The sequence below is a fragment of the Serinus canaria genome, chromosome 15 (genome assembly GCF_022539315.1).
Source record: "Serinus canaria isolate serCan28SL12 chromosome 15, serCan2020, whole genome shotgun sequence".
In the NCBI taxonomy this organism is placed as follows: domain Eukaryota; kingdom Metazoa; phylum Chordata; class Aves; order Passeriformes; family Fringillidae; genus Serinus; species Serinus canaria.
Window position 1 is genome coordinate 9,720,362 of NC_066329.1, and position 15,138 is coordinate 9,735,499.

Consider the following 15,138-nt stretch of genomic DNA (forward strand, 5'->3'; position numbering starts at 1 on the left):
TCCCGCACCCACCTCCTTCTTCACGGTGCGCAGCAGCCGCTGCCGGGTCTCCGCCTCTGCGGGGAGAAATGAGGAGAAGAGACCCGTTAGTGCCGCCCTGCCCCGCCACCCCCTGTCCCGGTGCCGGTGCCCGGTCGCCGTCCCCGCCCGCCGTACCCGCCGGGGCCGCCGCCATGGCCGCGCTCGCTCCGCAGCGCCCGCAGACTGCCGGGCACCGGGCCGGGCCCGCACCGCCCCCCGCCCCGCCGGGGAGGGGCCGCCGCCGCTGCCAATCCGCGACCGGCACCGGCACCCCGGGACCCGCGGCTCCGGTACCCCGGCACCGGCATCCACGGTCCTCCCCGCATCCGCAGTCCCGGGACCCCCGGCTCGCCCCGTACCCCCGGCACTGACACCCCCGGCATCCCCGGCAGCGGCGGCCCGAGGAGCGACCGGGTCCGGGCCGGTGCTCTCGCCCCGGTCTCAACGGGAACCGGTCCCACGGTGCGGTCACAGCTGTCCCCGGCTCCCGGTGTCGCCTCCATCCCCCCACAGCAGCTGATCCCCGTTATCCCAGCCGGGCCCCGGCACCCCCGAGCCAGCCCCGAGGTGCCCGGGGACGGTGGTGGCGGGGCTGGGTGACACCGGACGGGGAGAGCCCTGGGGTGTCCCTGCACATGGGGATGGCTGGGGCAGTGTGTGGCCTCGGACAGGGGGTCAGGGCTCTGGGGGTCCCTCGCAGGGGGGGAACAACCACGTCTTTCAGGCGTGAGGCTTCCAGCCCCGCTCCGGTGAGCTCAAGCACAGCGGGAAGGCGACAACGACCAGAGACCCCCAACGCCTCCTCTCAAAATCACCCCTCGGAGAGTGCGCTGCCTGCAGCTCCATTGCCATCTCTCCTGTTTTCCTCGTCCCTGGTTTACTGTTCCAGGACATTTCCATAGAAACAGCATCCTGGCTCCTCCGCAGTCCGGTTTCCAATAACTACAAACCGCGGCAGTGCCAGGGCAGCGGGCACCGCCACGGCCCCGCCTGGCCCCGCTGCACCGGGGCTCAATCTCGGCATGGACAGCAGGGACACGCTGTCACCCCCACCAGCCCCCAGCCTGACCCCAGAGCTGGGCTGCATCCTCTGCCTCGGAGCTTTGCTCCTCCTCGGTGGCTCTAGTGACAGCAGGGACCATCATCCCGGCGGTTCCCTCCGCTGCCCAGGCTGGCAGGAGAACAGGAGGGAGCTTCGGCCTCGGGATTAATCCGAATTCCGTTCCTTCTGTGCCTTCCGGGAGCCAGGAAGAAGCCTGGGCCATTCCCGTATTTCCGTGTCCTCTGTTTGCTTTTCGCTGTTTATTTGCTTGTTAAGTACCCGTTTAGCACAAATGGAACTCGGGGGAATGTGATTGGTGGACCAGATGGGTCCCAGAATCTGTGAGAGAAAATCTGAAAAAAGCACAGGGACAAGCTCCCCCCAAGCCTTGCTGGTTCCTTTTCCTTGGAAAAGTCTGCTTCTCCTCAGATTAAAGCCAGGTGGGAGATGATTGGCCCCTGTTTTCTGGAGCTTGGAGAGCTTAAATGAGAGCACGTTGATCTATACTTAATGTGATTAAGTTACATCTCCGAGTCTCATGCTAATTAAATTAAACTTCCCACTGCTGCCCCTGAGGCTTAAGCAGGATAGTTGTTTTAAGACCACAATTCACTCCCCTGCATGGATGAGCAGGTGGGATAAAAGCATTCTGCTGATCAAGTCATCGTGGTGTTTGAAAACAACTTCTAAAGCAAGGGATATTCAAATTTAAATCTGATTGGAGTTGGATTTAAACTCTGCATTTTCAATCTGAAGTAATTTGTGCTTTGAATGAGGAAAATAACAGGGAAAAAGCAGAAGTGGCCGAGGCAGTGCACAGACTGTCTGACCACAATGTCTCAGGTGTAGAGACAGATTATTGGGAAGGAATTCCTCCCTGTGAGTGGTGAGGCCCTGGCACAGGGTACCCAGAGAAGCTGTGGCTGCTCCATCCCTGGAAGTGCCCAAGGCCATGTTGGATGGGTTTGGGGCAGCTGGGACAGGGGAAGGTGTCCCTGCCATGGCAGGAGGTGGCACTGGCTGATCTTTAAGGTCCTTTCCAACCCAAACCATTCCATGACCTCCCCAAGACACCTCTCCCCCTGCCCTCCTCCCACCTCCAGCAGCTCTTTCCACCTTGCAGCTTCTAAGAGCAGCGGAGATGTCAAAGCTCTGGGCCGATGGATCTGACAGCGCGGCCCTGCCCCGCTGCCGGGGGAGCCGCAGCCGCATCGGCACCGGCAGCGTTCACGGCTCATTCCCCAGCGAGCCCGGGGCTCTGTCAGGGATGGAGGTACCGAACCGACGGCTCAGCCCTGGGCTGGAGCGGGGCATCCGCCGTGCCGGGTCCGTGCCTGAGCACGGCGGGCTCCGGGAGAGCAGCGTGCGCATCCCTGAGCTGCAAACCCGGCACGGCTCCGGCTGTGGGAACAGCTCCGGCCACGGCCGCTCCTGCAGGCCCAGCTCTGCCCCCCCGAACGTAATTTAATAGCTCGGTGTGAGGGAAACAAGAGACTCTACAGGAGAGAAAGGAGCTTAGATGGAAACAGACAGCAGAGTTTGAACAGCTGCTACTTCACACTGGCAAAGGGGTCCCTGTGCAAGGCTTGAGGGACACTGGGGGCTGTCCCTGCTTCCCCACAGACCCCTGAGACCCCTGGCAGTGCCTGAGCCCATCTGCTGAGCTCTCCTGAGCAGGGGCAGGACGTGGGCACAGAGGGGTCTCCCGCTTGTCCCACCAAGCCACTCCTCATAAACCACCCAGAGAAAAGAAGAGCCAGCAGCAGAGAAGGAGCTATTCTCTATTATCTATTCTCTATGATCTATTATTTTTCACAGTTGTTAGGGCACCAGCTGCCTCAGTTCTGTTATTTATGCCCCTAGATGGTCTTTGGTCAGGGGGTTAAACCCTGCTCCCTGGGGGGGATTTCTCCCCTTCATCCCAAAACCCGGCACAAGGGCGGCCCCACTGGCAGCCCCCACAGCCTCGGCTTTCATCCCCACTCCAGCTCTGAAGGATTGGGATGCACAGCTCTGGGAAGTGCCAGGAGGGGCACAAATCCGGTACAAACCACAGGAGATCAGCTCTCCCTCACCTGTGTGCTGGGGCTGGGCTCGGGGGGAGCCACACCGGGTTTAGGACTGGGGGCTAATGGAGGGGCTGTGCTGGGACCCCCCAATCCCTGCTCTCTCCCCCCAGCCCAGGGACCACCCTGATCCCCCCCACCCAAGCCCCTCACTGGGGAAAATCCTCGTGGCTCCACGGAACCCCAGCAGCAGAAAACTGCTGTGTTTCACCAGAGAGGTGTTCAAAGAACAATCAGTTATTTCACCTTAAAGCAACAATAATTTCAGGTTCCACAGTGCAGAGGGAGTGCAATCCACCCTGTGGAAGGACTGACAGGACTGGATCCACTTTTAGGCTTTTCCAACCTAAACAATTCCATGATTCTGTGATTCCATTCTATGACAGCCGAAGCAGCCAGGGCCAGACACAAACAAAACAAAACAAAACAAAAAAATACACAAATGTGCTTTTAACTGGAGGTTTCTAAGGGGTCCCCGTGTGTGTGCCTGAGGGATTAACAGTGTCCAGAGGCTTCCCGTGCCGGCCAGCTGCGTCACAATGTCACCGTCGTCACAGCAACCCGCTCACCATGGCCCCGGAGCCGCAGCCCCGGCTCCGTCTCTCCCGGAGCTTCTTTTAATTAAAGCTGGGGAAGGCTGTGAAAGCCGGGGCTGGAGGCCCCCAGAGCCCCGGGAGAACCCGGTGACCCCAGGTCTGTGCAAGCCCTGCACAGACACGTTTCACTGCAATGAATTTTGCTGTGAAACTGTCACAGGGCAGAGCGTTGGGGACGCTGCCATCCCCTCCTGGTCACAGCTCAGCTGTGAAAGTTATTTCACTTTCGTGTGGCTTTTCCCCAGCAATTCCCACCCCAGAGAGACCTGCCGAGTCCAGATGGATGAGATGACCTTTAAAGGTCCCTTCCATCCCAAACCACTCCATGATTCCCGAATTTCCCCTGCAAGCATCAATGTCACCTCTTAAGCAAAACAAACCACAGAGAGAGAAATAAGGATCTGTCAGGAGGAAGAAGGAAAGCCAGTCCCATTTTACCACCTCAGCCCCAAAAACTGAGCTGGAATTCCCTCCCCTGGGTGGGACCCACGGGGTGATGTTTATTCACACAAGGTGAGGCTGGTCCCCACGAGGTGATGCCGATCCCTGCAGGGTCGGGCTGGTCCCCACGAGGTGATGTCTGTCCCTGCAGGGTCGGGCTGGTCCCCTCACTCGGGGGCTGCCCTCCCCGGCTGCCTTTGATCAGAGCACGGCTCTGTTTCCCTGCTCTCCGTGCCGTGGGTTTCCAGCGGGAGGTGGGGAAGCGCAGTCAGCCTGACCCTCCCCTCCTCGGATCTGTCATCAGCCACACAGAAATCCTTCCCAAGTTACTCAGCCTGAATCCTGCAGGATTTGCCGGGGTGGCAGGATGGCAGAGCAGCCCTGCCTGGGTCCCCCTGCCAGCCCTGCAGCCCCAAACCCCCAGACCCACCCCAGGGACAAGTGGAGCAAAAAGATGGATTTCCTCCTCTCCGTCGTCGGATTCGCCGTCGATCTGGGAAACGTCTGGCGGTTCCCTTACATCTGCTACCAGAACGGAGGGGGTAAGGACACCACTGGGCTTATTTAAGTCTTCTTTTGGAGAAAAGATGCCTTTTTCCTCATTTTCCATCTTTCCCACCCTGAAGAATTCACTGTTTCTTCTCCTTCTTTGTTTCCAGCTGCTCCACTTCAGACAGGGCAGTTTAAAGACCGACCCAACTTCTCCCAATATGTCTCTTTTCTGTTTGTGTCTTTCTTCATTCAAAATCCTCCTCCACTCCCTCCATCCTCCTTCTCTGGGGTCCTTTCCTCATTTCCTGGTCTTTCCCTCCGTTCCTGGTCTTCCCCTCCTTTCCCAGTGGGGTTAGAGGTGCATTAGCAGCTCTAGGATCACAAAGGGAAAATTAGCACGGTCCAAAATGCATAAAAGGATAAAGATCAATAAATTTGGGCTGGGAGGTTCACACACTTCATGATTTTGGGACTCTGGGAAGCTGCCCTTTGGGATGGCTCCTGGTTTAAAACCATCCTCATGAGCATCCCACCCTCCTGCTGTGGATCCTGGCTGGCAGTGCTGGACCTCACGAGCAGCCCCAGCTTTGAGGGATCAACGGGAAGAGAAGACACAGAAACACCACAAAGGGAAAAACCTTCAGTAAACGACAATTAAATAAATTGCTGGGAATGGAGCAGGATAGAAACCCCCCCACATGGAAATGAAAAAGGAGGGATTGGAATTTTGAGCTGTTTGGGAAAGCGCAGCGGATTTAATTGCCAAAGTTGGCTTTCGGGGAGCATCCTCTACTGCTTGGGAAAATTAGAAAGAGATAATTAGTTCCATACTCAAGGCAAAACTGTGGATCCCAGGTGCCCACGTTGAAACAGAGTTATTTGTGAGTTGCTCCTGTGGGATTGGGAGCAGAGCTGAGCCCCTCTGCCTGCCTGTGCTTTGGGTGGGAGGTTTCCCCCTGCCCCGTGCACTTGGAAGGGTGGGGAGTTCAGGGAGCAGCTCTGGGGGAGCACAGCCCCATGGAGGGGGAACACTGGGATGGGCAGCACTGGACTCACCCACAACCCGGGCTCTGCCTGGAAGGAAAACACTGAAAACACTTGGTCCTGTTGGGCCAGTCCTGCCAGGCAGACAGGGGGGCTGTAGGAGGGTGCTGGGGATATTTGGGATACTGGAGGTGACTGGGAGGTGACTGGGGATACTGGGAGTGCTGGGGATGCCAGAGATGCTGGAGGTGCTGGGGGTTTTGGGGATACTGGGAATGTTGGGGTGCACCACACTCACATCTGTCAGAGGGAGGAGCCGTGGGGGTTAAATTAACTAATCCCAGCAGAACTCAGAGAGCAGTTCCACTTCCAAAAGCTCCATGGGGTACAAGTGTAGCCCCAGTAAAAATGAGGATGTAATGAATAATGCAGATTACAGCGCTAATTATGTGTCTTGGGGTGGCTGTGCATATTCAGTCAGATTTTCCTCCAAAACTCTTCCAGACCTGAGGGGTGCTGGGTGTCCCCTCCTCTGTGTCCCAATGGTTTGTGTGGTTCTTTGTTCCATCCTGGCCAAATGGTGCCTGCCCAGCAAGGGCTGGGACTCCAGCAGGGCTGTCCTGGGAGCCCAGGAAGCTGGAACACCAAGCAGGGTCTCACATCTCTGAGCTCCTCCGACCAGATCATTTCCAAAGCTTCTCACAAACACATCCAAACCTGCTGGGGCAGTGCCAGGAGGGAGGGAGGTGACAAAACCATGGTCCCCTGGCAGCCTGGTGTTCACCTTGCTCTGCTCCCCATCCCTGCAGGAGCCTTCCTCATCCCCTACACGCTGATGGCTGTTTTTGGGGGGGTGCCCCTCTTCTACATGGAGCTGGCCCTGGGGCAGTTCCACAGGACAGGTGCCATCCCCATCTGGAAGCGCATCTGCCCCATCTTTAAAGGTGAGAGAGCCCCAGCTGGGGGTGACACCGTGACCCCCAGCAGGTCCCCAAAGCCATGTCCCAAAGCTGAGCCTGATCCTGCTTTTCCCAGGCATCGGCTTTGCCATCTGCATCATCGGCCTCTACGTCTCCTTCTACTACAACACCATCATTGCCTGGGCTCTCTACTACTTCTACTCGTCCTTCTCGGGCACCCTGCCCTGGGCAAGCTGTGACAACCCCTGGAACACCCCTGACTGCACCAACTACTTTGGGAAGAGCAACGTGACCTGGACCAACTTCTCCAGGTCCCCCGCTGAGGAGTTTTACACGTAGGTGCACGGATGTGGGTGGTGTGAGCTGGGCACATCCCTGAGGAGGCTCTGAGGTGGGAATGCTCCTGAGGAGCTCAGGGACTGCCTGCCTGGGGCTGAGCCTGCTCCCAGCCCTGGGGATCCCTGCCTGCAGGAGGAAGGTCCTGGAGATCCAGAAATCCGGGGGTCTGTATGACATCGGGGGGATCCGCTGGCAGCTGCTCCTCTGCCTCTTCCTCATCTTCACCATCGTCTACTTCAGCCTGTGGAAAGGGGTGAAAACCTCTGGGAAGGTGAGGAGGGCTCCAGCACTGCCCTGCCAGGGCAGGAGGGACCCCTCACCTGGTAGGATCTTGCCACCCACCTGACTGCAAGAGGAGATGTCACCTCCTCCTCATCCCCTGCCCCTGAGGCCACCCTGAGCGAGCCCAAGGCAGGGTTTGGGTGCTGGGTGGTGACACGGGGTGACAGCTGCCTCCCTCAGGTGGTGTGGGTGACAGCCACGCTGCCCTACGTTGTCCTGCTCATCCTGCTCATCCGAGGGGCCACCCTGCCTGGAGCCTGGAGAGGGGTCGTCTTCTACCTGCGCCCAGACTGGGGCAAGCTGCTGAGCACCGCGGTGAGTGAGGGTGGGACCCCCTGCCCGGGGCATGGCAGCACCCAGAGCCCTCCAGAGCACACCCACCCACCCATCTGGGCAGGGCAGCACCCAAAACCCCTCCCCAGGACACCCACCCAACCCTGCCCACGGGTCTGGCCCCACCACGGGGCAATGGGGCCCTTGTTCCCACAGAAACGAGGTGTCCTGGACAGGCTCTTGGAAATGTAAATCCATAATTGAATCACCCATCTCATTCTGGCCGGTTTTGTTTGTGCCGTGCTCCCCCCTGGGCTGACAATGGGCTTCCTGTGGGTAATTACCAGGCAGCACTTGAGAATTCTCATTAAAGGTAATGAGGGCTGCCAGCACTGAATGTGCCAGGCAGGAGTGGGCACGGCAGGCTCGGGGCTCCCCTCCATCCATCCCTGCTCCAGCGTGGGTGACACTGCTGAGCCCTTCTGGGCAGGAGCCAGGGTGGGAATGAGCTCACTCCATGCCACAGCAGCTCCTCAGCCCCAGGACATCTCCTGGGGGCACGGGGCAGGCAGGAGAGGAGCTCTGGACCCTCCTCTCTGGACACTCTCAGCACAGCCCCACCCCTGTGCCATGGGGTGTCCATGCCATTGGTACTGCGGAGCCCCTGCCAGCCCCATCCCAGCCCCAAGGACCTCCTTCCCTGCCCATCCTCCTGTTGTTTCTCCCCCCAGGTTTGGGTGGACGCTGCTGCACAGATTTTCTTCTCCTTGGGCCCTGGATTTGGAGTCCTCCTTGCTCTGGCCAGTTACAACCATTTCCACAACAACTGCTACCGGTGAGGGTCCATCCCAGTGGGCACAGCTGCAGGGGAGGCACGTTGTGGCAGCTCCTGCTCCCCACTGCCACATCCCAACAGCTCCTGGTCCCCACTGCCACATCCCAACAGCTCCTGCTCCCCACTGCCACATCCCAACAGCTCCTGGTCCCCACTGCCACATCCCAACAGCTCCTGGTCCCCTCTGCCACATCCCAACAGCTCCTGGTCCCTGTGGCTGCAGGCTGGGCATCTTTCCCCATTTCACTGATGGTTTGGTGTGATGGGCCAGGAGAGGGAACTGGAGTGGGGGAAGGCCAGAGCAGCTGGAGCAGGGTGAGGGCTGACCTGGAGTGGGGTCTCTGCCTCTTTTCTGCCTTCCAGGGATGCACTGGTCACCAGTGCTGTGAACTGCCTCACCAGCTTCCTCTCAGGCTTCGTCATCTTCACCGTGCTGGGCTACATGGCCGAGATGAGGGACGTGGAGGTGGAGGATGTGGCCAGAGATAAAGGTTCTCCTCTCTCCAGCAGCCTCTTCCCGTGCCCAGGGCTGTGCCAGGGAACAGCCAACCAAGCCAGTGTCTCCTCCCAGGGCCCAGCCTCCTCTTCATCACCTACCCTGAAGCAATTGCCAACATGGTGGGATCCACCTTCTTCGCCATCATTTTCTTCCTGATGATGATCACCCTGGGGCTGGACAGCACGGTAGGAGGGGACAGCCCAGCTGTGTCCCCAGCAGGGACTGGGGGTGGCCATGTCCCAAGGCTGATAGGGGGGTGACAAGGGGAGGTATGGCCTTGGGATGGGATGGGATGGGATGGGATGGGACGGGATGGGACGGGACGGGACGGGACGGGACGGGACGGGACGGGATGGGATGGGATGGGATGGGATGGGATGGGATGGGATGGGATGGGATGGGATATCCCTGCTCTGCCATGTGGATTTTCTTGGAGAGCAGGACTGCCCCTACATCCCATTTCCCCACCCCACACCAGCATTTCCTTTGCAGTTTGGAGGTTTGGAAGCTGTGATCACAGCCGTGATGGACGAGTACCCCCAGGTCCTGGCAGGGCGACGGGAGCTCTTTGTCCTCGGCCTCATCACAGTCTGTTTCCTGGGCTCCCTCAGCACCCTCACCTACGTGAGTTCCAGTGGCACCACCCTGCCCTGGCCCCCCACATCCCCTCCTTCACCCTGTGGGGTCTGCAGCCTCCCCCTCCTCCTGCTGCTCCAGGGGGGAGCCTATGTGGTGAAGCTGCTGGAGGAGTTTGGTGCTGGCTGCTCCATCCTGGCAGTGGTGCTGCTGGAAACCATCGCTGTCTCCTGGTTTTATGGTAAGAAACTGCCTCTGTCGTGGAAAACACTCATGGGCACCTACATGTGTGTGTGACCCTGCACAGGTGAGTAAATCCCAGGCACTGGATCCCGTGTGTGGCTCCTGGCCAGGCTGGGATGGGAACAGAGGCTGTTGTGTCTGTGTGGACATCCCTGACCCCACGTCCCCAGCAGGATCCCGGGGCTGTGAGGGCTCTCTCCTCTGGCAGGGATCCAGAGGTTCTCCCACGATGTCAAAGCCATGCTGGGCTTCACCCCAGGGCTCTTCTGGAAGCTGTGCTGGGTTGCCATCAGCCCAGCCTTGCTGGCGGTGAGTATCCATGGCCAAATTACGGACAAGGTCATCGCTGTCCCCTGGACACCCTGCAGGACAGCCACTCCCCTCTGCTGCCCAGCTCCCCGTGCCATGCATGACTCCCCTCTCACCCACACGAGGTGACAAAGCTGCCAGGAGAGTAGACAGGGCTGTGGGACCTCACACCAGCCCTCCCCATGCTGCTGCTCCAGCCAGGGGCACTGCCACAGTGCCCACATCCCCAGGGCCTCACCAAGAGAGAGCTGGAAGTTCATCTTCCAGCCTTTTCCACAGCTCCAGGGCAAAGCTGGGTGCTCACACAGGTGCAAGCTCAGCTTTGCCTCATCCTCCCAGCACCCAGCATCCCTGGCAGGGCTGGCCACGGGTCCATCTCCCCTGTGCTGGGCTGGATCCATCCCTTTGAAATGCCAGCTCCCACGGCACTTCAAAGGCTGCCGTCGGCAGAGGGGTCTAATCTCACTGGATCTGCAGGAGAAGAGGCCTTGTGAGGATTAATTATGGCTCTAAGCACTTTGCCCTGGTTATTAAGAGAGGAGTATTATCATCAAAGCACACAGCAAAGGTTTTGTTTCAGCACGGGGCTGAACAGCCCTCGCAGGCCAGTGGCTCACGGGGCTTGTTTGACAGAGCCTCCCAACCCTCACCCAGCCAGGGTGGCAGCCTGGGAGATGTCCCTGTGATGTCCATGCTGGCTGGGATTTGGGATGACAGGGGGAGCAGCAGGACATGGAGGGTGCTCATAGATTCATGGAATTACAGAATGGTTTGGGTTAGAATGGACCTTAAAGATCAGCTTGTTCTACCCCTGTATCCTGATAACCTGTGGGGTGAGCTGCCATCAGTGACAGGGCTGGGGAGGTCAGGGAATTATTTAGATTGGAAAAGCCCTCTAAGATCAAAGAGTTCAAGCATTACCCAGCCCTGCCAAGGCCACCACTAACCCATGTTCCCAAGGCCCACATCCACACCTCTGTTAAAGCCCTCCAGGGATGGGGACTGCACCACTGCCCTGGGCAGCTGTGCCAGGGCTGGAGAGGAAATTTTGGCGAGGAAATTTTCCCTGGTGTCTAGCCTGGCAAAACTTGAGGCCATTTCCTCTGGTTCTATCCCTTGTCCCCTGGAAGCAGAGCCCAACCCCCATCTGGCTTCACCCTCCTATCAGGGAGTTGTGGGGAAATAGAAAATCCTCCCTGAGCCCCCTTTTCTCCAGGCTGAGCCCCTTTCCCAGCTCCCTCAGCTGCTCCTGGTGCTCCAGCTCTGTTCCACTCTCTGGACATGCTCCAGCCCCTCCATGTCTGTCTTGGTGTGAGGGGCTGGAGCTGCTCACAGGACTGGAGGTCCCTGTGGCTCTGCTCGTTACAGTTCATTGTCATCAGCTCCCTCCTGGACCAGCCTCCCCTGACCCTCTTTGAGTACCAGTACCCCGAGTGGAGCATCTCTGTGGGATTCCTCATCGGAGCATCGTCCTTCATCTGCATCCCCCTGTATATGGTGTACAAACTTGTCTGGACTCCAGGGTCCCTCAAGCAGGTCAGGAGCAGGACTGACAATCCCACGGCTCCTGGGTGGGCTGGGACCCCACTCGGGTCAGGCCGAGGCTGGATGGTGCATCCTCAGCATCTTCGTTCCAGCGGCAATTAAATTCCACTGGGATTTAATGTCCTGGGGAGGGCTCGGAGGAGCGCAGGGAGGAAACGCGCTGTGTTTTGTCTCTCAATCAGCGCCTCGCCGTCTGCATTCGGCCCGAGAAGCTCATGCGAGCCCCCCAGGCAGAGGGGGTGGGCATGGCCCCCGTCCTGTAGCGCGGTGGCACGGCCGGGGAACACGGAGGCTGCTCGGGCTCCCTCCTTGGCACAGCGATGGGGCAGCTGCCATCGCACTCCTCACCGCGGACCGGACCTGGCATCTCCACGAGCATCCCTGGCACCGGCGGCACGTCCCGGCGGAGCTGAGCCCGTTCTCGCTGCTGGCAGGGAGAAAACCACGGCAGGGAGAACGGGAGCAGCGCGGCGGCACCCGGGCGGGCAGCCAAGGGGCCAAACGCCCGGGGTTGGAGGAGAACCTCAGCTCCCGGAGCAGATGGAGGAATCGCCTCGCTCCGAGGTTCCCCCGTGCATGTCTGTAGCTGTGCCGTGAGTGTTTGGAAAATAAAGCTGATGCTGATGCTCGGAGATGAGGGCAGAGAGAGGAGGCGGAGCTCGCAGTGCTGTGTTCATGGAGCGCCGTGCGGGACTCAGAGCCCGGGCTGAGCTGGGGGACAGGGTGGCTGTCGCTGTCCAGACATACCTTGTCCTGCTACAAAGATCCAAAATCCGGCCGAGGAATAGCCCGAGCCGGGGGGTGGGTTCCAGGTGCTGCTGAAGCCGGGCAGGTCGGTGCCTCCTGCCGCCCCATCCCGGGGGATCCAGGGAATAAGCGTTTGAAGAGGGAAAGACCCTCATATATCTCATTTTAAAACCAAACCCTGGGGGGGGGTGAGGCATTCCTGGGCCGGTGCGAATCAGCCACCTGTCGCGGCTTCCCAGCCCCGTCGCTCCCAGAGCAGCATCACCGTTCCTCGGTGTTTGGGGACCTTAAAACACCGGAAAGAACCCACGTTCGTGACAGCGGGGGCTTGGGGGAGGACACAGGGCTTGGGGGTCGAAGATGCCCACGGGGTGTAGGGACGCGCAGGGTGGACGCGAGGCACAACGCTCCCGGTGCCGCTCCCGGTGCCGTTCCCGGTGCCGCTGCATGGCCCCGCTCCCCCGGAAGGCCGGTCCCGGGGCGGGGCGGGCTGCAGGAAGGGGCAGGGCCGGGCCCGGCGCACAAAGCCCGGCGGGGTCCGTGGGTGTCGCGGCGCGATGGGGCTGGCGGTGGCGCGGGGCTGGGCGCTGTCCCCGGGCCCGGCGGAGCGCAGCCGGCCCTACGCTGTGCTGCAGCACCAGAACCTGGGTGAGGAGCGGGGGGCACCGGGTATAGCCCCGCCACGACCCGGCCGGGGGCTCGGGAGTTGCTCAGGGAGTGTTGAATTAATGTTCTTTCTCTTCCCGCCGCAGTGCTGCTGGGCAGCATCCTCAGCGCTCTCCTGCTCACCATCATCCTCATGGCCATCTGCGTGTACCGGCCCGTCCGGAGGCGATAGCGGAGCGGGACCCGCCGGGGCATCGAGAGAATGCTGCATCCCACCCGGTTCTCCCACCTGGCATCCACCATCCCAGTACCGCTTCAGCCCTGCAGGTTCTCCCGTCTGGTACCCACCGTCCCGGCACTGCTCCGGACCCAGCAGGTTCTCCCCTCCGGTACCCACCGTGCCATCACTGCTCCGGTGCCGCCCGGTTCTCCCCTCCGCTCCCATCAGCTGTTGAGGATGCCCTGAGGATGCGAGCGTGGCTTTTCCCCCATCTCTGCCCGTGCTGTATCCCGTGGCTCCAGCAGTGCTCTGGCCGGGTGCTGGAAGTCACCCCCCCCTCAGCAAACCGACTCCTGGAGCTCCTGGGGCGTGTCCGCAGCAAACCCGCCTGGCTCGGAGCAGGGGCTGAGCAACGCCTCCCAAATCCCAGAGTTTTGGCGAGGCTGGTCCCACCCCGTGTGCTCCAGAGCATCCCCGGGGCGTGCAGGCACCCGGGGCCTCGGCTGGCACAAGAACGGGGCGAGACTGGCGACATTGTCCGAGGAGCAGCTCCACATGCTCGGTCACACCACCTCTGCTCTTTGCTTTCTGATTAATTCAGGTCCTTGTTTGAACGCTGAGTCCTGGGGGTTGGACAGGGCTTGGAGCAACCTGGGGCAGTGGGGAGTGTCCTGTCAGGACAGGGGGTAGAACAGGATGAGCTTTAAGGTCCCATTCAAAAATATTCCAAAGGTAAAAGCTCAGTGAGCCAGCCAGCAGTGGTTGGAGGGTCTGGTCCATTCCTGCCTCTGAGCAGAAACCCTGATGCTTGACCTGATCCTGGTGTAGTTTTCCCCAATCCAGGCTTCTCATTCCCAACGTTATTTGCTTTAACTCCTGGCTAAAAAGCCCCAAATAACCTCCCATCAAACCAGCCCTGCTGAACCTGTTGAGAACTGGGGTGCAGATGAGGGATTCCAGCATGTGCTGGTCACTGTCCTCTGGCAAACAGGAGCTTCCAAAGGTCTGCAATCCAGGCAGATGCTCTGGAAGAGTTTGAGCTCCAGCCAGACCCATTTTATGCAGTTTCAGTAACAAGTGTTTACACTGAATCCCACTTCCATACCAATGCTGCTATTTTGTTTTGCACTGCTACAAGTAGTAACTGGATTTTACTAATTATTACTTTAGTATTTAACATAGGGGTGTTTTGCTTAGTAATTTATTTAGAGTTTTAAAAGGTAACTTCCAGAACAATTGTTGTTGACCTGTTCTTAAGCCCTCGTGCTGCCTCTGAGGTGTTTTCTGTTCTGTTTCAAGGACACCGAGTGCTGGCATTGAACAGGGATTTTCTTTGTTTTGTAAAATGACAGAGTGAGCCTGGCCTCGAACAGATGGAGTTGTTAATCCCAGAGTGAGGCAGCAAGGCAGCACTGTTCTTTCTATTGCTTTCTGCTCCTCCTTTTGCTCACTGATTCCTGTGTTTCTGATTTTCCTTGGTCCTTCATCGCTGTGAAGCCTGGCCTGCAGCCTGTGCTGCTCGTGGGGGTGGATGGTGAAGCTCCCAGCCCCAGCTCTGCATTCCCAGGAGCAGAATTCCTGTTTGCTCTCATTCCTCACTCCCTGCTATGCCTCTTTGTACAAATAAAACGCTCAGTAAACAATCCAGGCTCTTATTTATTCATGGCTGTGCTGTTTGTCAGTAACTGGGCTGGAAAGGGGTTAGGCTGTCCTGATTCCCACCTCTGGTCCCCTCATGGCTCCTGGGGTGGGATGGCAGTGCTGGGGAAAGCCAGGGAAGAGGATGGCAGTGCTGGCAGAATGTTTCCATGTGTTTGTCAGCAAGGAGCCGTTTAACAGCACAATGGAAGCACATCCTACAACAGTTGTGAAGTTTCCAGCAGCTCAGCTATGAATCAAAACTCAGCCAAAGCAGTGTAAGAAGGGTTTCCAAATAAACAAAACCATGAATTGCTGATGTAAAAAGCTTTGAAATTGGGTCAAAAGCACAAAAAAAGCACACAGTCTTGCTTCCAGGCACTGACAGCATCAACCTAAAGAACTTCTAAAGCTGGTATAAGTTTTAGAAAAACCTGCAGTTGTAACTCTGAGCTTCTCTTTCC

The 15,138-nt window shown here is 58.8% G+C and overlaps 3 protein-coding genes across 8 annotated transcripts in view; 2 read left to right on the plus strand and 1 right to left on the minus strand.

The window, feature by feature from the left end:
• Positions 1-200, minus strand: part of SGSM1 (small G protein signaling modulator 1) — a 36,587-nt gene extending 36,387 nt beyond the window's left edge. For 5 of the 6 annotated variants that reach the window (XR_007778912.1, XM_050980527.1, XM_050980518.1 and 2 more), the window contains exons 1-2: positions 157-200; positions 13-56 (exon numbers count right to left, since the gene is read on the minus strand). Coding sequence is in view for 4 of the 6 variants with exons in the window: in XM_050980527.1 (XP_050836484.1) it covers positions 13-56; positions 157-175 (63 nt within the window). In the remaining 2 variants the exon portion in view is untranslated. The remainder of the gene's footprint in view (positions 1-12; positions 57-156) is intronic. The other variant, XM_050980519.1, reaches the window with a different exon arrangement.
• Positions 201-3,299: 3,099 nt separating this feature from the next.
• LOC103818291 (sodium-dependent serotonin transporter-like) lies at positions 3,300-12,662 on the plus strand. The gene is made up of 13 exons (XM_050980680.1): positions 3,300-4,708; positions 6,452-6,586; positions 6,678-6,897; positions 7,034-7,172; positions 7,364-7,498; positions 8,188-8,291; positions 8,655-8,782; positions 8,863-8,975; positions 9,283-9,414; positions 9,508-9,607; positions 9,818-9,918; positions 11,287-11,454; positions 11,646-12,662. The coding sequence occupies exons 1-13, from the start codon at positions 4,534-4,536 to the stop codon at positions 11,724-11,726; spliced, it is 1,731 nt and encodes a 576-aa protein (XP_050836637.1). The 5' UTR covers positions 3,300-4,533; the 3' UTR covers positions 11,727-12,662.
• Positions 12,663-12,725: 63 nt separating this feature from the next.
• On the plus strand, positions 12,726-14,681 carry C15H12orf76 (chromosome 15 C12orf76 homolog). The gene is made up of 2 exons (XM_050980753.1): positions 12,726-12,858; positions 12,963-14,681. Exons 1-2 carry the CDS (start codon positions 12,768-12,770, stop codon positions 13,046-13,048), a joined length of 177 nt encoding a protein of 58 aa, XP_050836710.1. The 5' UTR covers positions 12,726-12,767; the 3' UTR covers positions 13,049-14,681.
• The last annotated feature ends 457 nt before the right edge of the window (positions 14,682-15,138 follow it).